At 53.1% G+C, this 26,718-nt stretch overlaps 1 protein-coding gene and 1 non-coding gene across 2 annotated transcripts; one reads left to right on the top strand and one right to left on the bottom strand.

The window, feature by feature from the left end:
- Positions 1-1,952: 1,952 nt before the first annotated feature.
- TRIM8 (tripartite motif containing 8) lies at positions 1,953-15,966 on the top strand. The gene is made up of 6 exons (XM_011385822.2): positions 1,953-3,499; positions 12,465-12,560; positions 12,915-13,148; positions 13,876-13,907; positions 14,040-14,155; positions 14,395-15,966. The coding sequence occupies exons 1-6, from the start codon at positions 2,930-2,932 to the stop codon at positions 15,000-15,002; spliced, it is 1,656 nt and encodes a 551-aa protein (XP_011384124.1). The 5' UTR covers positions 1,953-2,929; the 3' UTR covers positions 15,003-15,966.
- A 4,784-nt stretch (positions 15,967-20,750) lies between these two features.
- LOC111734133 lies at positions 20,751-20,859 on the bottom strand. The gene has a single exon (XR_002778326.1). It is a non-coding gene; the product is annotated as a U6 spliceosomal RNA (small nuclear RNA).
- Between the last annotated feature and the right edge of the window lie 5,859 nt (positions 20,860-26,718).

Below are 26,718 nucleotides of genomic sequence, written 5' to 3'. Positions count from 1 at the left end.
TCCAAGGAATCCCCAGGGCCTAGGAAAATGCCTGGCCCATAAAGGCTTTTGTTAAATATTTGTTGACTGACCAATAGATTCTGGCAGATTACTTACTTCAGTTCTTTGAGCCTCCGTTTCCTTATTAATATTAGAGGGAGAATAATGCCTGTTTTGCTTGGTAGTTTTAAGCGTCAGAAATGGGGGGTAAAATAATGAGGACATCGGGAAATTGTTTGCCCTACAGTGAACCTTTCCAATTCCGTGCTCAGTTCCATCAAACAGTTGAGCAGACTAACAAGCTTTCTTTTCCTCCCAGGTAAAAACAGCTACGGGTGAGGAGGCCCAGGAAGAGGTGGTCCCACTACACAGGGGCATCATCGCCCTTTTAAGAAGCGCGGAACCCTCCTCCCGTCACTATGTTTAATGAACTCAAGTTAGTACAAGTCACGTGAGAATCTCTGGTTTGCCCCGCCTTAAAGAGGCGGAGCCACAGCTTGGGGCCCAATAGCAGAAGCAGCCTCCAGAACAGCCCCAACTCCAGGCAAGGAAAAGGGGAGGAGCCGGGCGCCTCAGCAACTGCAAGAGTACTTCCGGATAATATGCCCCGCCCCTGCCCCGTCCCCTCCCTGTCCATTTATTTCTCCAGTACTCGGTGGGCCGAACCAGCGGGTGCTGATTAAAGGCGCCGGCGTTGCTCTGTCGCTTTCTCCTCGCCTTCCCCTCCCCGTCTCCCCGCCCCTTTCCCGAGTAGCGGGACCGGCCTTGATGTAGGGACACCACCCTCTGCCACTCTCTGCCGAAGCTCAGGAGTACGGCTCACCGCAGCCCCATTCCATCCCGCATCCCCACCCTGCCGGGTGCACTCTACTCGGATACCATTGTATCCCCCGCCCCCCCTTCAGACTCCGAAGCCCAGCAGTGGCGGAAAGATCCGGGACCCCTGGGCGCCTCTCCAGCCGGTCCGGCCGGCCGGGGCCCCTCCCCCGCCCGCCCTCCTCGCGACAGCGCGGTAGCAGCCAGGGCGCCCTTCCCTCCGGGCCGTGGCGGAGGCCAACTAGCGGGCAACAGGGACGCACCCCTTCCCGAGCCCCAGCAGTGACCCCCCCCTTCGCGCCCCCTTCCTGGGGGAAGGAGAGCCGGAGCCCGAGCGAGCCGAGGCAGGAAAAGGCAGCTGCGGACTGCCCGGCCCGCAGATAATTTTTATTATTGAGATTATTATTAAAAGGGGGCGGGGAGCCCAGGACGCGGGGGAGGGGGCTAGAGACGCAGCTATTTTTATTAAACAGATTATTCCTAAAATAATAATAATACGCGCAAGATGGCTGAAGGTGGCTGTGATGAGAGTGTTGGGGGTTTTTTTCTTCTTTTTTTTTTTTGATCTGAGGATAAAGCTGAGGCGACAGCCGCTGCGGAGACCCTGCCCGGAGTGCCCTCCCCTCAGTTGAGAAGCTGCGGGCGGACAAACGGACCCACCGACGGAGCTACTGGCGCGGGCCCGCCCCGGACGCGTCGCCCGGGCAGCAGCCGGGGGCCGCCGGCGCTCGCCTATCTGCCGACTTCTTCCAATTCTAATCTTTTTTTATTTTTTGGAAAGGACCGGGGTGGGTGGAGCAGAGGTGGAGAGAAATCCGGACTTGGCATTTTCTCTCCTCTCTTTTCTAATTTGAGGGAGGCCGCCAGCTCTCCCCTTAAAAAAAAAAAAAAAATCCCACCAAAAGAAAAAAAAGAAAGAATGCTGCAGGACCCCTGAGCGAGCGCGCCCGGACCCCCGGCGGCCGCCTCCAGGAGCCCAAGATGGCTGGGCGCTGAGGGAGGTCGCCCGGCCCGGCTGGCTCGGCCCGGCCCTGCCGCCGCGGGCTGGCTCCGACCACAGCTCAGAACCTTCCAGGCCGGAGCAGAGGCCGAGAAGAAAAGAAAGTGGGGGGGTGGGGGGAAGGCCGGGGTGGCGAAGGGGGAGGGCCGGGGGGGAGGGGAGGGCCGGGAGCCGAGCCTCCTGTTCATTAGCAGTTGAGAAAAATTCCTTTCTAGTTTGATCAATCCTTGTTTTCCTCGGCAGAGCCGAGGCGCCCGCTCAGCGCGGAGACAGAGAGCGGGGTCTTTCCGCGGCAGGGGCGCCCGGCGCCGGGCCTCGGGGGAGCGCCGAAGTAGCGACAAGGGGGTCAGGCCGGGGCTCCACTGGGGCTTCTCCTCTCTCTGTTTCTGGTTGGCTTTTTTTTTTTTTTTTTTTTTCCACTTCTCTCCCTCCCCCTTCCGTTTCTATTTGTGAAGGGAGGAGGAAGGCAGAGGCGGGCTGGTGTCTCTGGCCGGGGACTGGAATTTCATCTGAATGACTGCCCCTGCGCGCACGCAGCGCCCCGGAGTCGGCCCGCCTGCGCCCAGCAGCCCGCACCCGCAGACGGCCGGCCAGCCGGGGAGCACCGGCGCCATCGCCCAGGGACCGCTGGCTCGCCCCGCCCGCCTGGTCCGGATCTAGCAACCCTCGGTGCGGCCGCACTCGCTTCCCTGGTCCTCGGACCCCAGACGAGGCGAGGGAAGCGCGGCGCCGGCGAGCTGGGAGAGTGCCACCATTGCCGCCTCCGTCGTCGCTAGAGGAAGTGTGCGGTTCCCGGGCTCTGCCCTAGCCGCGCAGACGGGAGGCGGCCTCTTATATGGAATTTGGACCCCGGCGCTCCCTTCCAGGGCTGGTGCCCCGGCCGCGGCCCTGGCGCAGTCCACCGCCTCCCGCTAGGCGCTGGGGAGGAGGAAGAGACGCAGCCGGCTGCGCGCGCGGCGTGAGGACCGAGGCTCCCTCCTCCGGGGGGCGGGCGCGCGGAAGGCGCTGGTGACTGAGCGACTGTCGGGGCTGCCTAGGGCCGAAGTTCGGGGCTCGGTAGGCCTACAGCGGCACCGGCCCGACCCCCAGGGTTGGGGAATTGGGGAAGCCTGCCCCGGCCACCTGCCCTCAGCCATGGCGGAAAATTGGAAGAACTGCTTCGAGGAGGAACTCATCTGCCCCATTTGCCTGCATGTCTTCGTGGAGCCGGTGCAATTGCCGTGCAAACACAACTTCTGTCGGGGATGCATCGGTGAGGCATGGGCCAAGGACAGCGGCCTGGTGCGCTGCCCGGAGTGCAACCAGGCCTACAACCAGAAGCCGGGCCTGGAGAAGAATCTGAAGCTCACCAACATCGTGGAGAAGTTCAACGCCCTGCACGTGGAAAAGCCTCCCACGGCGCTGCACTGCGTGTTCTGCCGCCGAGGCCCCCCTCTGCCCGCACAGAAGGTCTGCCTGCGCTGCGAGGCGCCCTGCTGCCAGTCCCACGTGCAGACGCACCTGCAGCAGCCCTCCACCGCCCGCGGGCACCTCCTGGTGGAGGCGGACGACGTGCGGGCCTGGAGCTGCCCGCAGCACAACGCCTACCGCCTCTACCACTGCGAGGCCGAGCAGGTGGCCGTGTGCCAGTACTGCTGCTACTACAGCGGTGCGCATCAGGGACACTCGGTGTGCGACGTGGAGATTCGAAGGAATGAGATCCGGGCAAGTACCCTATACACACCAATCCCTACCGCCTGGGGACCACCCATCCGGACAGGCTGACTCTTGTGACATCATGCCAGAATCCCCCTTCCAAAGTCTAATACTCTTAAAGTTTGAGGGCAAGGTCCTGGGAAGAAGGGTTTCTGATACATTCCTGCACCTGTGCTCATAGAGTCCATCTTGTGAGTCATTTATAGAATTGAGGTGTGGGGCTGTCAGGGGTAGACTTTGGGTGTTGCTTTTCCGTTTTGCGCATAGCTTCCTCCCCCAGCCTTGTTTCTGTAGGCCCAATGGGAAGTCACCAAGGCAGTGACCCAGGTTCTGCTTCTCCAGCTGCTGTTTATGTAATGAGTGTCCTGGTGCCGCTGCTGTGGCTGACATGATCCATGATGCTGGCATACCAATGAGGAAGTAAACAAAAGCAGCCATGTTAGTTTCAAGCCCTATTGGAAACACATTGGGGGGTGAAAGGAAGCTTCCGGAGGGAGAGCAGAACTTGGGGTATCTATGTAGACAAGGCCTGGACAGCCAGTGGTGTCACCGGACAGTGCCTCTGCCTTTGGGATTATTCCCAATCGCCCACTCTCCATGTGTGAGAATCACTTCCCTCTGTGTGCTTGTGTGTGTTGCACGCGTCTGCATGAACAAACCTTAAAGTATGTGTCTTCACCCTGAGCCCTTTGCTCCCAGCCCAGCCCTCTATCACAGCCCTCCCACATTTGGGGAGGGGAAGTGGAAGACAGAAAAAGAATCCTGTGGGTTTAAGGTTGAGCCGCCTTGCAATCTGGTTTCAGGCAGCTGGCTCCCCTGGGCTGCCGGCTGAGTGATTACGGAACCAGAACCGCATCCCCTCCCATTGTATACACCCTGTAGCAGCAGCCAATGTCAAAACCGCCTTCCCCCTCAGGCCTCTGGGCTTGGCTTTGGAGCTGGACTGAGGCAATACTTCCGTCCCTTTCCGTCCCTTTCCGTCCCTTTCTGTGAGGGGGCTCCTCCTAGGTCCCTCCCTGGTCCCCTGGCTTTCAGGGTTGAGTCATACTAGAAGGAAGGGGTTGGCCCGAGTCTGTCTGAGCCATCTTAGAAGCCCCAGTTTGGGGCCTGGGGGTAAGGTTGAGCTTTCTTAGGACTGGGAATGTTTCTGGGTGGGGGCCCCTGGAGGCTAGTGGAGGCCAGTGGAGAGCCTGGGTATGAGGAAGCTCTGAGCAGGGGGACAGTTGTAGATGGTGGCCGTTTCCTGTGGGGGGACCAGTCGGAATGAGTCACTGTTTAGCAATTAAAAAACATACACACACAACTAACAAAAGGCAGGAGGGCCGCCACAGGCCGAGGGCAGGGACAGCAGATACAATTTGCTGTATAATTAGTTTCCAATTGGATGGGCTAGCTCTGGGTTTTTGTACCAGGATAAGTCCTCTGGTTTCTTAAAGGAAGTGTAGGGGATGGAGAGAGGAGCCATACCTCCCTTGCCTCCTTGTGCACAGACACAAGGATTAGAAAAGGCAGAAGCCTAGGGGAAGCAGGTGAGCCCCTGGTGGCCTCTGTCCTCCACCAGGACAGGCAGAGCCCAGACTTTCTCCAGTATTGGGTAGCTGCTGCTATTAATAAAGATGGAAGGCCTGGGGGTGGAGGCTGGGAAAAGGGCAGAGGCAGGAGAAAGGAGGCTGTCCAGTTCTCAGCCCTGGGATTGGCAGTGGAAAGTGAGAGGAGGGTAAAGATGGAGATGTGGCTGAAAGGAACAGAGGAAGGGACAGCAGCCAGGGTGATAAGGGTATGTGTGCCGGCACCCATGGATTTGCTCTTAGCTGTGTCCAAGTGCTAAGGGTGTCTTTCATCTTGGTGGTGGAAGAACAAAATTGTACCTGACTTGGTAGTAGGAGGGTATCTCTAGATGTGTGTCTGTGTTTGAGTTTTTGAGGCTGTCCGCTTTGCCCTCAAATGCACCTGTCTCCCAGTTGTGCAGTGGGAGGGGTGTCACATACATGCAGAGTGTACCCCTTACCAGCAAGTCCCTGATCCCTGGCTTGTGGGAGGAACTGGATGGAAACAGGCACTGAACTTTGTGGGTGCTAATGAGTGTGTGTGTGTGTGTGTGTGTGTGTGTGTGTGTTCGTGTTCATGTGTTCGTTCCTGTTTCTGGTGTGGGAAGGCACAGAAGTAGTGGGTTGCCTCAGAACCAGATGTGCAATTCTGTTTGCTCAGCATCTGTGCCCCCCAGCCTGAGTCTCATCCCCGTCCAAACTCCCCTACTCTAGGCCCCCAGGATTCTCTTTGGTGCCCCAGGGCGCTAGAGTTGGAAACCCTTTAATAGCCCAGCACCACTCAGTGTGAGCTGGACTTACTGAATGTGGGGGAAGGCGGGGAGACCCATCTTCGGGGAGGGTGTGAGCCTTGGGGAACCTGATAGAAGAACCCATTACATTCTCCATCTTCTCTAGGCCAGCCAGGGGAAGAGCCCTTTCCTGGGCCTCTTTTTCCCTTAGGAGTCTGTCTTAAAAGGCCTCTGCTGGGGCAGAGGATGAGGGCAACAGAATTCTCCCCGATATAGGAGCAAAAGCTTGGAGACCTGGCTTATGCCTTAAAATATAGCTCTACTTCTTGTGCTTCCTCTTCTGTCCTCCCCGGGGAAGGGAGAGGGCAGCTGCTGAAATGCCCTATCTGCTAGAAATAGAAAACCTCTCCCTGGCGGCCCCCACTCACTTACTCAAAAGCATTCACATGTGCATGGACCAATGTACTGGAGCCAGGGGCCCAGCAGGAATGCAAGCAGGGACTAACAGTGGGGTCTCAGAGTCAGGCCTGTGAAGTCTTTTGTCCCACTCTGCCCTTGGGAAGCCAGTGTGTAGACCACATTGCCCTGATGCCTAGATGCCCACTAGGTGGGCTCCAGAGACCACTTTCTGGGACATGCCTAGACCCAAATAAGTTCTCCCTTGGGGCTGGGGAAAGCTAAGGGCCCAAGATTAGGACATCCAGGTGGGCTCAGGCCTGGCAGCTTTAGGGGTTCATACCATCATCCAGTCCTCAGTTTAGGAGTTTATCTGAGCAATGGGGGACTGGTATGATCTGGGAGCACCCCTGTCTCATGACCTCCCTTAACATGGCAAGATGACCCACGATAAGGCCTAATTATGTGTGTGAGGGGCTATGCAGGATGTGTGTGTTTAGGTCATAGTTGTGCCTCCATGTCCTTCCTAGGACTCCTGGTGAAGGCTGTAAATGTTACTGGGACCCTGTTCCTTGCAGCCTTGGAGGTTTAGAGTTGAAAAGAGATGATCTCTGCTGAGGGGATTCCACTGCTTGAGCCAGTTTGCGGTTTGAAGCTGGTGGGGATGAGATTACCCTGCTGTTCACATTGTCCTTTGCTAGAGGGGTTGCACAGGTCTGCACCCCATGTGTCTGTCTCAGGGAGGCTGTGGGAGTGATGGCTGCCCTGGCCTAACCCACTCAGACAATACAGAGCCCTCCTCCCACCATACTCCTGAGGTCTTAGGCTATATGCATGTGAGGTGCGAGGGTCATATAGCTGCCCCTTCCTTGACCATCCTGAACCTGTGCAGAAGAGGGGCTTGGCTTGGCCTTCCTCCCTGGGCCCCAGGCAGAGATGAACCTCAAGCAGAGGCCCAGCCCCCCACCCCCCACCTCTACCCCAAGATACTGCTGACACAGCCCGGCGCCTGTCATGCACGCCCTATTGATTCCTCTGCCTCCTGCAGCTCTGGGTGGCTATGCATCCATGTCAGTCTGCAGGTGTGTGTGTAGCCAGCATGTCTGTTTGTGTATCTCGCATGTGACTAATTTTTTATCCCACGTGTGTATCTCAGAGAAGGTACAATGTGAGCGGGTGACTTAATTATGTAGTTATGTGTCTCTTGTGGTGTGGGGTCAGAAAGATGTACAAGTGTGTGTTTGTGAGAGAGGAGAGTGTCTGCGTGCCCTACCTGCTGCACATCTGTGAGGTTAAGTTGAGTGTGCGCGCATGACTGTCAGCATGAATATGCCAGGATGACTGCCTGCTCAGGCAGTAGTTGGTGGTTGAGTCTTGTGCAACTTTCTCACCTGGTTGGGTGAGTGTCGTGGGGGAAGGGGAAGACGGGATTCACCTTAGCGTGAGCTCGTTGCCTGTGGCGATATCCACGCTAGCAGCCTAGATGGATCCTGTGATGCTGTTTTTGGGGCACTCTGGTTGGGCATAGGAAGAAGGTGAGCCTGGCTTGAGCCCCTGCCCTGGACTGAGCAGGCAGGCCTGGTTGGCCTCATCCCTGGCTCTGGGAAAGCCTTCCATCCCGGCTGGCCTGGCATTCAAACCCAGACAAAGGGGGGCTTTCTCTCTCGCCTCTTTGTTCTGCTGCCCCAGAGCGCTGCTCTCTGCATGGCAAAAGCTAATTCAACTCTGCAGCTGGGAAACCCTCTCTGGGATCTGCCGGGCTTGCCTCCCAGGTGCTGCCTCTCTCCTTGCTCCTGCCCTGTAGCCTCTTCTCTCTGGGTTTGTGGTTGCCCCAGCCTGGGGGTTCAAAAGGTAGCCCAAGGTGGGAACTGAGGCACAGAAAGGGGCATGTAGGGCAGGCAGAAGCCGCTGGGAGACAAGGGGAGAGTGCTGTGGCCCAGAGAGAGAAGAGGCTAATGTACTCCTGGGATGAAGGCTTAAATAGGAGAGTCAGGGGTAGGTTTGGTGGTTGGGAGGATTAGGATAGGGTAGCTCTGGGGCAGCGGCTACAGCCAGAGCTGGAGCTGGTATGAAAGTCACCTGGGCAGAGGTCTGAGCAGGAAGAGGTGCTCCAGCAGTTTAGCTCCCTCTTCCTACCCCCCACTCACAAACCACAGGGGCTGCTGGACCAAGCCCTGGCCTTGTCTGAAAACCTCAAGCCTGCTTCTGGCCCAGCCTCTGGGGCCCTGTTCCCTCCTGACCTTGCTTCTCTTCAAGGTTGAGTTGTAGGTTTTATTATTATTTATTAACTTTATATAGCCTAGAGTCCCCATGGCCTCACCCATCTGCCCAGGCCAGTCTGGCATCAAAAATGCCAGCTGGGTCTGGTCAGTCATGCTCCAGAGGGACATGAGTCTTTTCCAGGGCAGGAAAATAAGGGGCTTACAATTGCCCCCTCTCCAGGTGGGGAGGGGCGTTAGAGGGAGCAGCTCAAGGCATGGTGTAGCACACTGGGGGACAGGTATGAGGAGCAGGGTGTGCCTTGGAGAAATGGGAATGGAGTGTTCCCAAGTCTTGATGCTTTTGCCCTCACAGACCCAGGAGCAAACCATGGAAGACCTTAGGTCCTAAGGATCAGGGACAGGGACAGGAGTGAGCAGGTCCCATCTGGGTCAGGAGTGCTGAGTGAGACTTGGTCCCTCAGGTGCTTCTAGTCTAAACCATGGTTCCCCACTCCGCTCCTGCACACTTGAGGTGTGCCACAGTCCAGGTGACTTACTGTGGGCCAGGAGCAGTTTGTAAAGTGCCCCCCAACTCTGATTGAGAGCCCTTGCTCTTAATCAAGCTGGAAAATCTGGTCCTATCTCTCAGCCGTGGGTTTTTTTCTAAGTGAGAAATGGGGCCTCAACTCTCAACAATTCCCTGGGGGTTGGGATGGAAAGGAGGCTGCTGGTAATGGGGAGGGATCCAGGCCTTGCTTCCTCTGTTCTCCATCTTGCAGCTTCTCAGCAACCTGATGCAGTCATTTGGGGCAAACTGAAACCCAGGTGAGGGATAATGAAGGGGCAGCAGCTGGATAGTTCCCTGCTTTTCTCCAGATGTTATATGTGTCAGGATTAAGGTCACCTGGCCCCAAGGGAGGGCAGTCCTTGAAAAGGTGAGCTGGCCAGTGTGGGCCACCTCCCAGCCCTCTTTGGCTGTCAGCCCCTTTCCAGTTTCCTTCTCATTCATGCCGATGGGGATCCCTGCCGCAGAGACGGCAGCCCAACGGCCTCTGACCTACGAGAGGGGAAACGAAACCCAGCTACCTGCTAGGAAGTGTGGTACTGCCTTTGCTAGGCCTGGACTGGGCTTCCAGCTCCGGAGGGCTCTGAGTAAGCAGGAACTAGGACCTGGGACCATGAAGTTAAGGGAAGATGCTGCCAGAACAGGCTCTGAGAAAAGCCTAGAAGAAGAGAGAAAGGGCTGAGCCCTTCCCCACCCCACCCCCACAAAAACTGGACAGGAGGTACCTCCCTTGGCTCTGCCCTCAAGAGTCAGCCATAAACTCCCTGAAGCATTTCAGGGGGGTGGGGAGGGACCTCCCCCTGGTCTAGAGGGTGGGAGTGGAGCAGCCCCATTCCTATCCTCTGAAGGAAACTGGGCTGGGAATCTGCCTGGAGCTGCCTTTCTTCTGCTCCTCACCTGGGACTTAGCATCCCCCTAATCCGATCCTGGTGGGTTTGGTCATGAGAAGCAGCTGGGCAGGAAGACTGCAGTACATAAATGTGTGGGCATACATGGGGCCTGGTTTTCAGATATCCTGGGCACGGGGAAGGCAAGAGTGGCCTAGAGTCTGAAATGCATTGAAGAGGGCCCTGTGCTCCTGAGTATAGCTAGGAGGCACCAAGCAGGCAAAAATTTGAGGGCCGTTTGTTACAGGGGAGGTAAAAATTGCTAATGTCCCTAAAGAAGGGTCCTGTCCACCTCACCTCCATGCAGGCTTCCCTCAGTTGTCTAGGGCCTTCAGCAGGCCCAGCCTTTACTGTGCAGAGTTTTGGGTGCAAGCATATGTGTGGCTGTGTGCAAAAGTGTGCATGAGGTGTTCTCAGGGCCCTGGTGGCGATGTGTGCTTATGTGTCTGTGCATTTGTACACATGTATCTGGGCAGTAATTCCGGGGGCTGCCTGCCCTCTTCACACGACTTTGGGCAGTTTCGCAGGCAGAGAGGATGTGTGATTACCTCTCTTCCTGCCCCCCACCCAGCAGTGTTTCTTCACAGGTGCTGACTCTCAGGTTGGCATGAGACCCCTGTGCATGTTGGGCTGGGATGGGAGCCTGCTGGAAGGACAGGGTATCCTGGTGCTGGTTTTTAGAGGTCCAGTCCTGGGTCACTGAAAGGTCAGGTAGTTGGGGGAGTGGTTTGCCCCGGGTTCTGCAGCTTAGAATCTGACAGCCTGACCCCCACCTCCTCCTCTCCCCAGAGTCCTGGTTTTTTGTTTCCAGGGTAGCCACCAACACAAAATGTGGTCACTGAACTCTCTTACTGGCCTTCGTTTCCCTATATGTAAAATGGGTTGGGGGAGTAAGAAAGGGACTGGTGGCAGCTTCAGAAGCCAGCTGGGTATGTGGGACTGGAGGTCATGGGGTCAAACTTGAAGGTCACTCCGTGGCCCACACAGAGGAAGAAAAGTAAGAATTTCTTATTGAACAGACACTGTGAGCTAGGCTCTGTGCAGTTTGCTTTGCAAATCTTATTTTGTGTGCAAAACCCATGAGTTTATTCAGTAAACATGTTATGCATTTGTAGGGTGCTGGGGCCTTTGTGTGGCCTAGCCGAGAAGGGAAGTGGAAAAAGACAGCAGCAAAGCCCTATTTTCAAGAAGCCTTGAGGCTTGTAAGGAGAGCAAACCATGGTTTGTGAGACAGACTAGAAAATAGTGTGTCCCATAGATATTTCTGGGGTGATGGTATATTTTGTATCTATAATGTTTAGTACATTAGCCACTAGCTCTATGCAGCTATTGAGCGCTTAAACTGAGGCTGATGCAACTGAAGAACTGATGTTTAATTTAATGTATTGTTAATTAACTTAAATTTAAATAGTCACGTGTGACTATTGGCTATCGTGTATTGGACAGCACAGCTATAGAGGGAGGGAAGAATGTGACAGCCCCACTGCATGGCCAGGATAGGGAGAGATCTGCACATACTCTGAGCAGGGGGCATGAAGAGTTTCCTAGAAAAGTAGGGCCTCAAGTTGAGCCTTGAAGGATAGATAAGGAGGAGGAGGAGGCATTGCGGCCTGCAGAAGAGTTAAAATTGGGGCAAGATACTAGCCCACCTGGCTGAGCGAGTCAGGTCTTAAGAGAGCCTTCATTACCATGCCAAAATGTTTGGAAGGAGGAAGTCACTGAGGGTTCTAGAGCAGGGACAAGACCCTATTTGCCGAGGTGTGTCAGGCCAGAGGGGGATGACATGATGGATGGGGCGGCCGGGTTGGGCGGGCTGGGAGGATAGAGGTTGTAGAGATGAGAGATTAAGGGCTGAGATGAGCAGCTTGGTTCAGCACCTTCCAGCAGACTGGCCTTGGATCTTAGGAGAGCCAGAGTCTCCTTTCCACCTCGGTCCAACTGAGGGGCTGAGGGAGCTAGCAAGGACTTCAGAGGCCTAGCTCTCAGCATCAAGAACAAGGGTTGAGATGGCTGGCTTGATGCTTCCCAGTATAGAGTGAGATCTCTGTCCTGGGCCACAGGGCCTATATGACCTTGGAAGTTTGTTTGATCCTCTGCATCTTAGGGTTCTCATCTCCAAGACAGGGCTCTCCAGATAGAGGCAGCATGGATAAGAATAGACCCTACTGCTAGATCACCTAGGTTTGTATCCCAGCTCTGCCACTTACTAGCTGTGCACTTTGGATGAATTACTTAACTTCTCTGGTTTCCTGTTCTCTGGAATGAGAGTAATAATAGTACTTACCTCATAACATTACTAGGGTGATTAGATTAGTCTGGGCGGCGGGGGCGGGGGTGGGGGCGGGATTTGTTAAAACAGAGGCTGGTCTGACCCTGCCCTCAGAAAGCTCATGGTTTAGATGTGTGTGAGAAGCTATTCCAGGCTTTTTGTTCCTGGGAACAGGCTGGCCAGACAGCTGTCACCAACCAGGCCCCTGGAATTGCACGGGGCCCAGAAGGGGCTGGGTGGCAGAAATTTTAGGTCATTTGGGTCAGAGGATCTATAGGATGAGAGTGTTTGATAGAAGGAAGGATGGTGCTCACCTATGCTTGGTAATGGGTAGAGCTATGGCCCCTTCTGATGCCCCTGCCCCAACTGTCCCTGCAGAAGATGCTGATGAAGCAGCAGGACCGGCTGGAGGAGCGAGAGCAGGACATTGAGGACCAGCTGTACAAACTCGAGTCAGACAAGCGCCTGGTGGAGGTAGCTAAGCCCAAGCTTATGGTATGGGGTGAGGGTGGCTTGGGTGCAGGGCCTTGGGCTAGTTCCTTACTTGGAGTAGGATCTATTGCATGATCGGCTCTGTGCCAGAACCCCTTGGTCAGTCATTTAATGAGCTGTTCATAGATGAGCCCCACTGGTGCCAGGGGTACTTGGCACAGAGCCTTATGCAAGCAGCAGGGAATTGGCAGGTCAGACCTTGCCCTCGGGAGCCCTGGGCAGCCTGGGAGTTTGGGGTCCCAGACTCCATCATCCAGGATGTGAGACAGGCAGGAGCAGCAGCCGGAGGTCACCAGTGCTCACTCGCCTGCACACTCTTACCTCTTGTGCCTGCAGGAGAAGGTGAGCCAACTGAAGGAGGAAGTACGGCTGCAGTATGATAAGCTGCACCAGCTGCTGGATGAGGACCTGCGGCAGACGGTGGAAGTTCTGGACAAGGCCCAGGCCAAGTTCTGCAGTGAGAACGCAGCGCAGGCGCTGCACCTCGGGGAGCGCATGCAGGAGGCCAAGAAGTTGCTGGGCTCCCTGCAGCTACTCTTCGACAAGACGGAGGATGTCAGCTTCATGAAGGTGGGCTGGGCGCAGGACCTGCTGGTTGTACCCAGGAGCATTCCTAAATTGGAGTCTGCAGTTCTTTGCTCCCCAACCAAATTGCCCCACCAGTGTGCTCACAGAGCTTTAAAATCACCTGTTCTTTCTAGCTTCGTGACCTTGGGCAAATCATATATGTTCCCTATGCCTTAGTTTCCTCACCTACAAAATGGGTTTGATAATACAGCTCTACTATCCTTTATCCTCAATTCCAAATTTTAAAACTCTCTGCAAACTCAAAAAAATTCTGATAATTTTTTTGAGTTTGCAGAGAGTTTTAAAATTTGGCAAAAATTGAATGTTGGCAATTTAAGGTCTTTATCTTGCTTGGTACAAATATTCAAACATTTTGCTATGGAAACATTGATGTATTGGATTATGGTGCCTATTGGGGATGATATGTAATATATTTCCCTTATGAAATCTGCTATCTGCAGAACCTTTCTCCTAGGGTAGTTGTGTAGATGAGACGATGGATGTATAAAAAGCATTTACACTGTTGTCTGTCATGTAATAAGTGTTTAGTAAATGTTAGCTATTCTTATCTTCTAAAACTGGAGATACCACCACTACCCCCACCACCCCAGCCACACTCTGGGCAGAATCATAGGGTCAGCCTTGCCTGGGGAGAGGGAGGATGGAGTGGCTTTCATCTTTCCCTCTCTCATGCTGCCTTTTCCACTGACAACATTTTCTCTCCCCCTAGAACACCAAGTCTGTGAAAATCCTAATGGACAGGTGAGCAGATGGCCACCAGCGCTCAGGGAACACATCTCAGGAGGATGGGGAGGGCCAGGCCCACGGCGGGGAGGTAGGGCGGGCTCACTGGTGATACCTCCTCACAGCAGATGCCCCGTCCACTGCCCCCAGGACTCAGACCTGCACGGGCAGCAGCCTTTCTCCCCCTAAGATTGGCCACTTGAACTCCAAGCTCTTTCTGAACGAGGTGGCCAAGAAGGAGAAGCAGCTGAGGAAGATGCTAGAAGGTGAGTGTGGGGTCTTCAGTGGAGGGGAGAGAGCCCTTTGGGCAGGGGTAAATGCCAGAGCCTTCCCCCTGAGAGGCAGTGTGGCCTAGTCAGGAAGACCTTTCTTCATATCCTGGCTTTGCCACTTCTAGCTGTGGGACCTTGGCTTGGTCCAATAGATGAAAAAGGTCCCCATGGGAGAGGAGGCCTGGGTTGCTTGGGTGGGAACTTCAGCAACTTTTGCCCCAAACTCTCCACAGGCCCCTTCAGCACACCGGTGCCCTTCCTGCAGAGCGTCCCCCTCTACCCTTGCGGCGTGAGCAGCTCTGGGGCAGAAAAGCGCAAGCACTCAACGGCCTTCCCTGAGGCCAGTTTCCTAGAGACGTCATCAGGCCCCGTGGGCAGCCAGTATGGGGCAGCAGGCGCAGCCAGCAGCGAGGGCCAGTCAGGGCAGCCCCTGGGGCCCTGCAGCTCCACGCAGCACTTGGTGGCTCTGCCGGGTGGCGCCCAACCAGTGCACTCAAGTCCTGTGTTCCCCCCATCGCAGTATCCTAATGGCTCCGCTGCCCAGCAGCCTATGCTCCCCCAGTATGGCAGCCGCAAGATTCTCGTCTGTTCTGTGGACAACTGTTACTGTTCTTCCGTGGCCAACCATGGCGGCCACCAGCCCTACCCCCGCTCCGGCCATTTCCCCTGGACAGTGCCCTCACAGGAGTACTCACACCCGCTCCCGCCCACACCCTCCGTCCCCCAGTCCCTTCCTGGCCTGGCGGTCAGAGACTGGCTCGACGCCTCCCAGCAGCCTGGCCACCAGGATTTCTACAGGGTGTATGGGCAGCCGTCCACCAAACACTACGTGACGAGCTAACGCCACGCAGGCGGCGGGGCACTGGGGAGTCTTCCCCCCTAGCCCCCAGTGGCTCGGGAATTATGCATCCAGAGACCTGCCCTTATACTTTCCTGTCCTCCCTCCCTTCCTCTTTCATTCCCCCAAGTCTTGTCCTTTTGGATTTTGTTTTGTTTGGGCTTTTTTTTTTTTTTATGAATCTCTTGGACGCAGAGGTGACAGTGGGAGCTAGCCTGGACGGGGGCCGCAGGTGGCCCTGGAGCTGGGAATGCGTCTACCTCAAGGCGCTGAGCTCTTTCTCTGTCTCTCCTTTTTTCTTCCACTCCTTCCCCTTCCCATTCCCATGGCTGGAAGGAGCCTCAGCTTCCCCTAATGCCTTGGGGGTTGGGGGAAACCCTCTTCACCTAGCCCTGGGAGGAAAGACCAGTGCCCACTGGCCTGCTTCTCTTGTTTTTCTTTTGGGCAGTTTGATCACAGACTGAGTAAGGAATGACCTATAGATTGTGGGGTTTTTGTTTTTTAATTTTTTTAAAACCAAGAATGATTTCTCCTGCTTTCTTTTCACCATCCTCCCAGACGGAGTTCAATGGCCACTTCTCAAGCAGCTTTTGGCACCTTCAGCCTCAGAGTGGAATTTTACAGACAGGAACCCCATGTCCAGGAAAGGGGAAAAGGAACTTTGCCAATGATAGTGACCACAGAAAAAGCAAATAATAATAATATTAATAATAATAAAGAGAAATAAAAGAAATAATAAAATAAAAATCCATAGCACAGCCCTTGTTGAGGTCAGCCCTTGTTGAGGGGGAGGAGGGGCTGCCCCCAGTTGGGTCCTTGCCTGGAGTTTGACACAGCAACTTCCTGTAGTGAGCACTTTGTATGAATTGTGGACTTCCTGTTATCAAGGCGCAGGTATTTATTCTGTAATCTGTCTAGAGCACACACCGAAATCCGACCTTCTAATAAACATAATGGCGCAGTCCCACTCCCTGCCTCGCCTCTTACCCCAACTCCCCCAGGCCTGGTGTGGGGATGGGCCTTCTGGGATGAAAGCCCCTGCCCTCCTTGCTTTCATTCTCTCCTGGGTCTAGCCTGTTCCAGGACCCTGAGCTGAGTGTCAATTCATAAGGCACTAACTACATCTACGCTCAGCCCTAGGTTCATCTGACATATACTTGCTGAGGGTCTCCCAGGCCCAGCCCCCTGCATGGGCCTTGGCTTGTCTGAGCAACATGGTCTTAGGACAGACAAAGGAAGAAATATCTTTATGAATCTCGCAAAGTTTACCTCTTTCAGTCCACAAATATTTAACGAGCACATGCTAAGTACCAGGCACTGTGCAAGTCACTGGGCATAAAAGCAAAGCAGACCCTGTCTTCTTGGAATTTAGTCTAATTGGGCCTTGGCCCCCACTGGGAGGGTGGGGTCACTCAGTTCCATGTTTCCTTTGGTGACTCGGGCCCTAGCCCTTAATCATGGAGGAAGAGTAGGCAGGAAAATCTTTGGCTCTGGGAGGCATGGAAGTAGGATAGTAAGGTGAAAAATACATCCTACCCACACCCCCTTTGGCAGAGCTTCTCAAAGCATGTTGGGAGCTTATTAAAAGGGCTGATCCCTGGAGCCCCACTTAGGCTCAGTGGAAATCAATGAGGGCCCAGGAATCTGCATTTTTTTACTCCCCAGTAATTCTGAGACATCCCGGGTTTTGAGAAGTGCTGCCATGAGGGACTGTCCAGGGTCCTGCTTGTCACAGGGACCCGTTGGGGTAGAAGGAGGAGCTGGGGCACACCAAGGGCCTTCTTTACAGGGAAGCTGACCTTTAAAAAAGATCCTTGGTTTGTTGCCTAACACTGCGAGGATCTACTTACATTGTAAAGCAGCCTATACTCTTCCATATAGTAGCTTCCATACAGTAAGGGAGACTATTTTGCTGTGTGCTTAGTTCTCTTTGCCCTTGTCTGGGTAGAATCAGGGCCTGAGCACCTCCCATCGCAAGAAGCCTAGAGCAAGGCAGGGAGCGGTGTGTAAGTCCCGTGCCAGGGGTCCAAGCCTCACCAACCCCTAATCACCCATCTTAAAAAAATAAGGACACAAATTAGAGGACACGATCAGGCTATTTGGGCTGCCCAGACCAAACGAGTCTTGGTTTTGCCAAGTACCTCTGTCCCGTCCTGTGGGAGTAGAAAATGACTCAGTATGAGGTGGGTGGACCATTGCTTCGTTGCTCCGCCTTCCCCACTTAGGGAGCCAAAGCCAGGAGCAGGATGGCAACAGCTGGCCTGCCCCCATCTTGTCCTCTGCACCTGTTTGAGGCTAAAGAGACAGGGCAGAGAGCTAGAGCACAGTGCCCCTCCAGCTATGGGTGGAGGGATGCCTGTGGGCAGGTGCTGGTGGACAGACAAGACATTTAACTCCACTCACATCTGTTCCTGTCCCACCATCCCTTTCTCTAGTTGTCAGGAACCCTAAGACATCATCTGTGCCAAGAGTTGGAAGCCAAGACAGAAGGCTGCCCAATTTCTTTCCCACTTGGCCTAGTTTTGTTTTAGCTAATGGGAGGGGTCCTTTTTCCAGGTACATCAATCAGATTGGGAAATAGAGGGTGGCTCAGGTTGAGGGTGGGATGGGCTTGAGGCCCCTCCCCCAGATCCCAGCTCTGAAAGCCCACCCCAAACAACTACACACTCAGGCATAGAGGCTGTGGGCGAAGCAGCCAGCTGCCTGGAGTATGGCCTGGGGGTGCCTGGGCAGTCTGGATGCAGGGATAAGCTAACCCCATCCAGCTGTCCCCAGCCACCCAGCTGTCCCTGGCTTTGTGGTAACAGCTGTCACCCACCTCCCAAAAGGGCCAGGGACAGAGGAGGCCCAGAAAGAGCTGGAGTTGCCCCAGGAAACAGGGCCTGCTGGAGAAGGCGTGGAAGCGGGGTGCTTCCGTACACTGCACTGGTGTGCACACTTAGGCACCTCTCGCACCCACAGGCACACCCTGTACCTCAATCCGCGAACCACTAAGAGATACCGGCTCTCACATCCCCGGCGTGGCCCTCCCGACTTTCCCCGAGAGGCGGTCACAACTCCCCTTTCCGGGAAGGGCTGGGTGTCGGGAAAGCTTCTTCCCCCACCCCACTGACGGGGGGCAGCGGTTCCTGTGGCCCAGATGTGCGGGGCCCGCCGGGAGGCGACCGCTGGAGGGTTTCTGCGCCCTCCACCCCCGCCGGCCCGAGCTCTTTCATGTCCCTGCCCTCCCGGGTCCCAGCCTGAGCCGAGCAGCTGCGCCCTGCTCCCCGCCCCCAGCCTCTCTCCCAGCTGTCTTTGGGGTGGGGCAGGGCAGCTGGGGAACAGCTGCAAGGCAGGGGTGGGGGCGGGACTCGGGTGCCCCCTGAAACATCCAGAAACAGTCTCCATGCCCAGGTGGGGGTGCAGGGGGCCAGGGGAGGGCAAAGCCTGAGGGCTGGTCGGCTCCTCCGCCCCTCCCCCAGTCCATCTGGCCGGGCCAGCTGAGAGCCCGGTAGACCCCAGATCAAAGCTGCCACCGGGCTTCAAAGGGCACCCTGGCGGGTGGGGTAGCGGGGAACTCCCCGAGCAGCGACGCTGAGTCAGCGCTCCAGGCCCCTCTCTCCAAGTCAAGACCCCACGTTCTAATCTCATTTCTGGGTTCCTCAGGCCCTGTTCACACCCGCCCACTCAGACTCTATCGTTGTGACCATGCTCTTTCCTCAGACACCTTCATTTTCTCCCATCCGAGGGTGGGGGAGAACCGATGAACACTTTCAGGACCAGACCTGTCCCCCTGGGGGATTCCCTACCCCACCTCTGACTTCTGTAAATTCCAGGGCGGGGTGGGGGTGGGGGAGAGGGCGGAGGGTCTAGGACCTGTCCTTCCCCAACCTAACGCTCTAGGTCTACAGAGAAAGGCGGTAGGTCTACCTTGCTGGGGCCATGGAGTAAAGAGAAGTGGAAAAGGATCCCTGGGTATCCCTGGACAGACCCCACCACGTTTTTACCTCTCTTCTAAAGTGATTACCTCCCTGTATGATTTTGGACAACTCTTACTTAGAAGTGCTTTAGAAACAGTAGTCTCTTACCAAACTTTGGGTGGTGAACACACAATACAATATGCAGATGATATAGAACTGTACACTTAAAACTTACATAATCTTACTAACCAAGGTCACCCAAATAAATTTAATAAAATAAAAAAGAAATCACAGTGGTCTCTAGAATCTGGGATCCTGGTACTAGTTCTAGAACCCTGTGAGTCTTGTCTTTTTGAGTTAGAGGAATAAAATTGAGGGCACTCTTGGATTGCCCCTTCTCTATACTCTGTGCACAAGTACTGAGTCAAGGGCCTAGGATTCGAGGCTAAGATCCCAGAAACTTCACTGAAGGCTAAGGGGAATGGGAAACAGACCAGAGTGTGGCACAGAGGCAATTAGGGTTGGGAGGCTCATAGGGGAGAGGCTAGAGACCTGGACCAGCAGGGGGCTGGCCTTAGGAACATCAGCTTCTTCCTTCAGCTTCCTTCTTTCTTCTCCCAACATTCTATCCTTTCCAGCTTCACCCCAAAGGCTTTCTTCCCTTCTGAGGCAGGATATATTCACTCTCTGAATTCCTCCAGCTACAGAGAACTTAACAACTCAAGACACTCTGTCTACAGTGAAAGCTCTTAAAAATAAATAGAAGTCTGGTGGCTAGAGCTTTGGCCTCTACCATATTCTTCATGGTGTATGGGAAGCACATCCCTGAGTGAGGGAAACATTCAAGAGCCCAGGGCTTCTTCTCTAAAGTCCCCTCTCCCTGGCATTTATGATGCAGGGACTTGGCAATGGACTTAACCCAGAGTTCTGCACTGGGAGTCCGAATGTTTCCTCCACCGGTGACCAATTTTTTTTTTTTTTTAATTGTTTTGTGGTTCATTCCTCTCAACTGCAGCAAACTGGGATATTTATTTCTCCTTGTACTCGATCTTTAACAATTGGATATTTCTTGAGAAAGAACCCATCTGCTCAATGCCATGGGTTATTTTTTATTATTTACATTGAGGCGGGAAGAGAGTAATGTATGGGGTGGTATGAGGCATAGTTTTCAACAGCTTATAGGATGGGAGGGTGGGGATTAGAGGTGGCACAGGCAACGTCTCAAAATTACAAGTGGAATGAAAGAGTAGGCTACCAAGAATTGAGTATTAAGGGTGATGTGGACGTCCGGTCTACCTGGAAAAAAAAAAACATGGCAGTGAGTCAATTGATATGTGGATTCCTGGATGCCTGATAGTGAATTGGGTGTTGTCATCAGATACTCTTCTTGTCTGTGCCTGTTGCAGGACAATGAGCAGGGATGCAAACGTGCAGCTAGCTCATGGCCTAATAGACAGGGACTCTCAAGCCACACCAAATGTCATCCCCAACACTGCAGCTCCCTGAGCTCCACTCATCAAAATTGTATACTTAGAGTAAGTCTTTCAGCAGCCCATGTGGTTCCAGGCCCTAGTTCTCTTCTGATCCCTCTGCCTGATTGTCTACCTAGCCCCAGAGTCTCGCCTCCTTTGTGTACCCCTCTCCACCTTCTCCAGAGTGGGTGTTGGGAGTACTGAAATGATGCATGTAAAGGGCCAGGTTTGGTGCTGACAATATCTGCTTTCAGACATTGATAGCTATCATGTTTATGTTCCTTTGGGCCAACCACACTCCCATGCACTTAAACACTCTTGCTTGTTTTTTTTCTTTTTTCTTTTGATGCCTTCAGATGCATTTTATTGGTTTTCTTTCAGAAAATATGGAATGCTTCATGAATTTATGTGTCATCCTTATGCAAGGGCCATGCTAATCCTCTCTGTATTGTTCCAATTTTTTAGTACATGTGCAGCCAAAGTGAGCACTTGGTATTTTAACCAACTCTGGTTACAAGCTTCATAGCTTACATGTCCACTAGCTTGTGCATCCCTGGAGGACATGAAATATTAGTCATCTTTGATTTTTCAGAGCCTGGAATGGTGCCTGTTTTATTCATTCATTCATTCATTCATTCATTCATTCGACAAATAGTTATCGAGGTCCTTCTAATACTGGGCACTATTCCAAAGTTGGAGATACTTTGGTTAACAAAACAGACAAGCTCTTTTGCCCTCTTGGAGCTGATAATTTAACAAGGAAGAGATAGGTGACAACTAATAAATCAGTAAATGTTTGTTACCAATAATTACTATAAAGGGAAGTAAAACAAGGTGAGGGGGATTGGGCAAAATAGTAGGGGAGAGGGGGCATGGCAATTTTTATATAGGGAGGCAGTTGGGCATGGGTTTATTGAGGTGACATTGAGCAGAGACTCCAGAATGTGAGGAGGCAAGGTCTGGGCTATCTGGAGCAAGAGTGTGGAGGCAGAGGGAACAAGCCAAAAGGCCTGAGGCAGATGATGCTTGTTTCAGGAACACCAAGGGGGCGAGTGTGGCTAGAAAGAGTGAGTGAGGGGCAGAGTAATGAGTGATGAGGTCAGAACGGTGTGAGGGAACAGGACCAGGATGTGAAGCATTATAACTGCTTTGCTGAAATTTCCAGAAATAAACAATTCATAAGTTAAAAAAAAATAAATAAGTGCTTTGCTTCCGCTCAAGAGATATGAATGAATGAATGAATGAATGAATGAACAAAAGCCAAATGCCTAGGCTGTCAGGGCTCTATGAGTTTCTTAGGGGAGCCCTGTGGACTAGAGGGACCAGGCCATCTTCCTGGGGATATAGGAGTTGAATCACTCCCTAAAGGAGCAGTAAGATAAGCATAAAAGAATATGGATACACCCTGGGGGGAGGTGGCTATGAGCACAGATGAGGAAATAAAATTGTGGGGTTAGGTCGGGAGACTGGGAATAGCTCATCTGAAGCTTAGGGTATGTGTGACAGCCCATGATTGACAGGTTTATAAAAAGGGTTGGGATCATATCAGAGGGACCTGGAATGTTCCATAGCAGCAGGGCCTCTGAAGGCATCTGCATAGGGGAACTGCATTTTAAAACAAAGGAGGTGAGTAGCCAGGCATTGGGGGACAAGGTGGCTAGCTAGGAGGTAGCAGGAGGTCCAAGTAAAAGAGGAGGTAGGGGTGCAGGCAGCAGGTTGGCCCCAGTCCAAGGAGCAGGAAGGACTGTGGCAGGTCCCCTTGCTCAGGCCAAGGAATGGAAGCCTGGATCAGGCCTTCTTTTCTGCCAGCCAGCCATGGGCCCTGGAGTCAGCAGAAAACCCCAGCCCTAGGGAGGAGGTGGCACAGAGCCAGAAGCTGCTGAGGGAGCACTAGCAGCAAGATGCCATTGTACGTCCGGCAATCAAGATACTTCAGAGGAAATCAAAAGCACCAACTGGGGAAATGATGTGTGCACTCTCTCTCTTTTTCTCTCAAATACACGCACAAACTTCTGCCTCCAAAATGGGTCAAGTGAAAGCTGTGGGCGTGGGCTGGGGAGCAAGGGCTGGAAGGATAGGGAGCCCAGGGCCTGGGAGCAGCCTGGGTGCTTATGCCCACTCACCCTTCTGGCACAGGGGATGGCAGCAGCTGCAGGGTGGGGTGGGATGTGAGTATAAATATACACCTCCCCATGCATATGGATAATGCACACAGCTGCCCTGCCTGCTTTGCGTTCATTAGGACCAACTGTTTCAGGAGCAGAGGCAGGCGCGCGGGAGGGGGTGATGTACCCATTCACAGACTGAAGATAGGGGGGCTGCCTACAGCTGTGCAGACACTTCCCCTCTGCCTGGGATCAGCATCCCAGCCCCTGAATGTCCCTTCTTCCTTCTTTTTCTTCCTCCCAACTTGCTGCTCTGGCTGATCTGGGGGGCTCAAGGTGGGAAAGGGGCCTGGGGAATTGGCTGAATCCCTACAGGAGCTGGGGGAATTGAGGGGAGAGTTGGGTTGGATGGCACCCCTTGACCCCAGAATGGGCTGTTGCTTATAAACCAAAGCTCCCTTTTCCCTTCTCTCCAAAAGCCATCTGTAGCATCTAAGCAGGAAAAGTACTTTGACTTTGTCATTTGGAGGCTACAGGGAGGTTCTGTTCATATTCAAAAGTCTCAGATCAGATCTGTGCCCCCAGACAGATTCTAAGGGCATGGGTTTGCTGTGTCAGCATAATTTGTGTGATTCTGACCTCTTGGCAGCAGGAAGGCTGAGGAAGGGTGACTAGTGGGCTCCAGCTCTCCAGAGCAGGTCGCCCAGGTGGGGACTGAGGACTGGGATAGGGTGGGTGAGCGTTGACAGCCAGGCCCAGGGAGGGGTCTGGTTGGTGTAATAGGGCCACCAAGTATGGCTGTGCAGCTTTTGCCCTACACAAGGGCTGAGGGGCCCTTAACTAGTGCCAAGCCTTGCATCCTGGTGTGATGTATCCTCTCCAGTATGGATCAGCAGTGGCCTGGGTGACAGGTTGGTCTAGTCTCAGGGACATGCATTTTGCTAACAAGACAAAGAAAGACTCAGAGTGGCCATGTGTGTCTATCTGCAGTCAGCCCTTTCTCTTTCCCCTCCAGTGGTCTAGGTGGGCTCTAAGGGCTGGGGGCCCTTTCACTGCGGGACTCCCTCTCCTCCATTTTGGGCCAGGGCACTGGATAGGGTTTGTTGAATCCTGATTGATAATGGAAGCAACTGATGCCAGGCCAGGGCCCGAAGGGCAACAGCCATCCCAGCCTCTTTCCTTTGTTGTCGGGGTGGGGCCAGGGCCCCCTGCCCCCTCTGCTGGTGGCCTCCAGAGCAGCAGCTATCTCTGGGATTCTAGGGAAGGGTCTTGTGGATCCTGAAGAGAGGTTTGGCACAGAATGAGGTAGGCCTCTCACTCCCTCCTTGTTTCCTGGAGCCTTACTCCCCCATTGCTCCCAGCAGTTCATAGCCCCGTGTTTAGTCAGGATTGTGTCCTGGAGAAAAATGGGCTTTCCTGTCAGCAGGAATCCCAGCCAAGCCATTTCCTAGCTGTGCGATTCTAGGCAAGTGACTTAGCCTTTGAGAGCCTTGGTTTCCTCAACTGGGAAATGGGGATAGGCATGGTTACCTTATAGGGCTAATCAAAGGATTAAATCAGCGAATGACTAACAGGAGTAGCAGTTTGCTTAGCTAAATGATAGTTCTGCCCCAACTTTTATAGCTTTCAGCTTCGGGTATCCAAGCGGTTCTCCCATAAACCCTTCCCCTCCTTGACTCAGCTTGCTCGCTACAATTCTGTCATGAATATTTCATTTCTTTAGCAAAGGCTTTTTGTTCCTGGGACACTGCTATTCACTCTGGGAAAAGAAACCTCTGTGTTCATTTGTGAAGGAGGATTCTTTAGCTCTGTTTCTAGGCTTAAAAGCATAAAGGGGAAAAGGTATCACGATATGAACTTGGAGCCCAGCAGTCAAACAGGCCTGAGTTCAAATCCTGACTCTGCCTTGTTCTTCCTGTGTGATCTTGAGCAAATGAGTCCAGTTCCATGAGCCCTATCCCCAAACTGGGATTGATAATACCTACCGTTAATAATGTTGCAAGGATTAAATATAACTGAAATACCTGCTACAAGTGGATGCTCCCCTAATGATTTGCTCTGATCTGACTCCGTGGGGTTGGCCATATCTCCACGTGCCCACGTGTGTGGCTGGTTCTGGACACACACACACACACACACACACACACACACACACACACACACACACACACACACCCTGACACAGTGCTGGACCAGCAGATTCAGTGCAGGGAGTAGGAGCTCTCTTTCTCTCCTCCCTTCCCAGCTCTTGGTGCTGAAGCTTCTCTGTGTTCTGCAGTGTTGGAAAAGGAAATTACTGAACAGATTGCAATTAAGGGGGAGAGCGGGGAGAGAGAGACAGAGGCCCTAAAATGCAGCTTGACTGAGCGCTAAACTGTGTTTTTGCCCGGAGCCAATCAGGAGCCTCTGACAAGAGCCTGTTCCCACTTACAAATCTAATTGCAGGAGGTGTGGCTGGGGTGGCCCTGGGAGCTCCAGAGAGGAGGGGGCTGCCAGCACCTCCAGAGAAGGCTGCTGGCTGCTTGCTTGTTGCCTGGAAAATCAGAGACCCCTGTGGGAGCAGAGGTGGGAGGGCAGAGGTCTTGGGGGTCTGGGAAGGCCTGGACTCCAGAATTTCTGTCAGTTATCATGAAGATTTAGCACCTATTATGCACTGGACATCCATAACTTCGTCTAATTCCCTGGAGAATGCCACAAGGTAGATGACTATTACCAAATTTTACAGGTAAGAAACTGAGGCACGAGCGTCCGTACTACACCTAGCTATTGCCCAAGGTCTAGGTGCTTTATTTACATTATATCCCTTTCAATCTCCCTACTGCTTTAGTCCCACTCCACAGATGAAGAAGCAAGACTCCGAGAGTACCCAGCTTGCCCAGGATTGCAGAATGGGTTTATAGATGAGCAAGAACTGAACCCCAGGTCTCTCCGACTCCAGAGCACACATTTCAATTGTACCACACTGTCCCTTTATTGAGCTGGGTGTTCTGGGTAGGGTTGCCAGATTTAGTAAAACAACAACAAAAGACCGGGATGGCCAGTTAAATTTGAATTTCAGATAAACAATGACTTTTTTTTAGCATTATAAGTATGTCCCAAATATTGTGTGGGAATACTTGTATTAAAAATGATTCTTTGTTTATTTGAAATTCAACTTTAGTCGAATGTCTTGCCATTTATCTGGCAATGCTAGAGCTTCTCTTCCCTCCTGCCTCAGGCTCCCCTCTATTCTGCCAACAGCTTGCCTTTAAAGCTGGGTCCTTGGGACCAGCCAGGCTGTTATGTCTCTAGACCTCAGAAGTGAGGCTGCCATGGGGAAAGATAAGCTCCTCTACTGTAGAGGGTGGAGCCCTGGACTGGTGCCCACTCTGCCACATACTGTGTGACTTTGGTTAAATCTATTTCTCTCTCTGAACTCTAATAGGAAGCCCCAGTATCAGGTACTAGGTAATTGCAAGTAACCTTGTCAGTCCTAACTTTCCTAATGTCTTCTCCCTTTTTCCTGTCTGTACTAAGGATGGTACAAAATCTATGGTTGTGCTGCTCTGAGGATAGAGGACATCCAACACCTGGGACAGATAACCCCAGGGGATCAGTGCTGGTCAGAGGAGACCCATGGTGTGAGCTCGGAAAGCTAGAGGCTCAGACTGTTGGGAAATGGGCTGTTACTGTCTTTGTCCCCCAGAGGTGGCAGCCTGCTGTAGCTTTCAGACCCAGTGTAATGGCTCTGAGAGATGGGGCAAAATCCTTAACCGAGGTGAGGGCCTCACTTCCTCAACTGTGAAATGGGACTAATGCTGCCCCATGATGTATGCGAGTTATGTAGGAGGGGCTTACTAAAGGTTATATTTATTTTTGTTGGTGGTGGTGTTAATATTATATCCTGGGGGGTTGGGAGGAAAGCACCTTGAGGAATGCTAACCTCTGAAAGCATAAACAGATTTCAGTCCCTCCTCAAGCTCCAGCAAAGAACACAACACATTCCTGGCTGCCTTCATTTCAGCTAAATTTTATTTGTTGGATTTTTGACAGACATCTAAATTATACATTGAATTTTCCACATGACCAAATACCACGTCCCTTCCTTTGATTATCATTTTCAAAAGGGACTGTTAAAAAAAAGAACCTTTCAGTGGATCAGATTGAACCCTGAAACCACATGGAGTGCAGAGCTAAAAATAAAAGGAAGTAAGAACTGGCCCCTGAGAAGGAAAGAGAAATCAAAGCAAACTCTGACGGGAAT

Source organism: Pteropus vampyrus, unplaced genomic scaffold (genome assembly GCF_000151845.1).
Source record: "Pteropus vampyrus isolate Shadow unplaced genomic scaffold, Pvam_2.0 Scaffold816, whole genome shotgun sequence".
NCBI lineage: Eukaryota > Metazoa > Chordata > Mammalia > Chiroptera > Pteropodidae > Pteropus > Pteropus vampyrus.
This window is presented reverse-complemented; position numbering and strand designations above follow the sequence as displayed.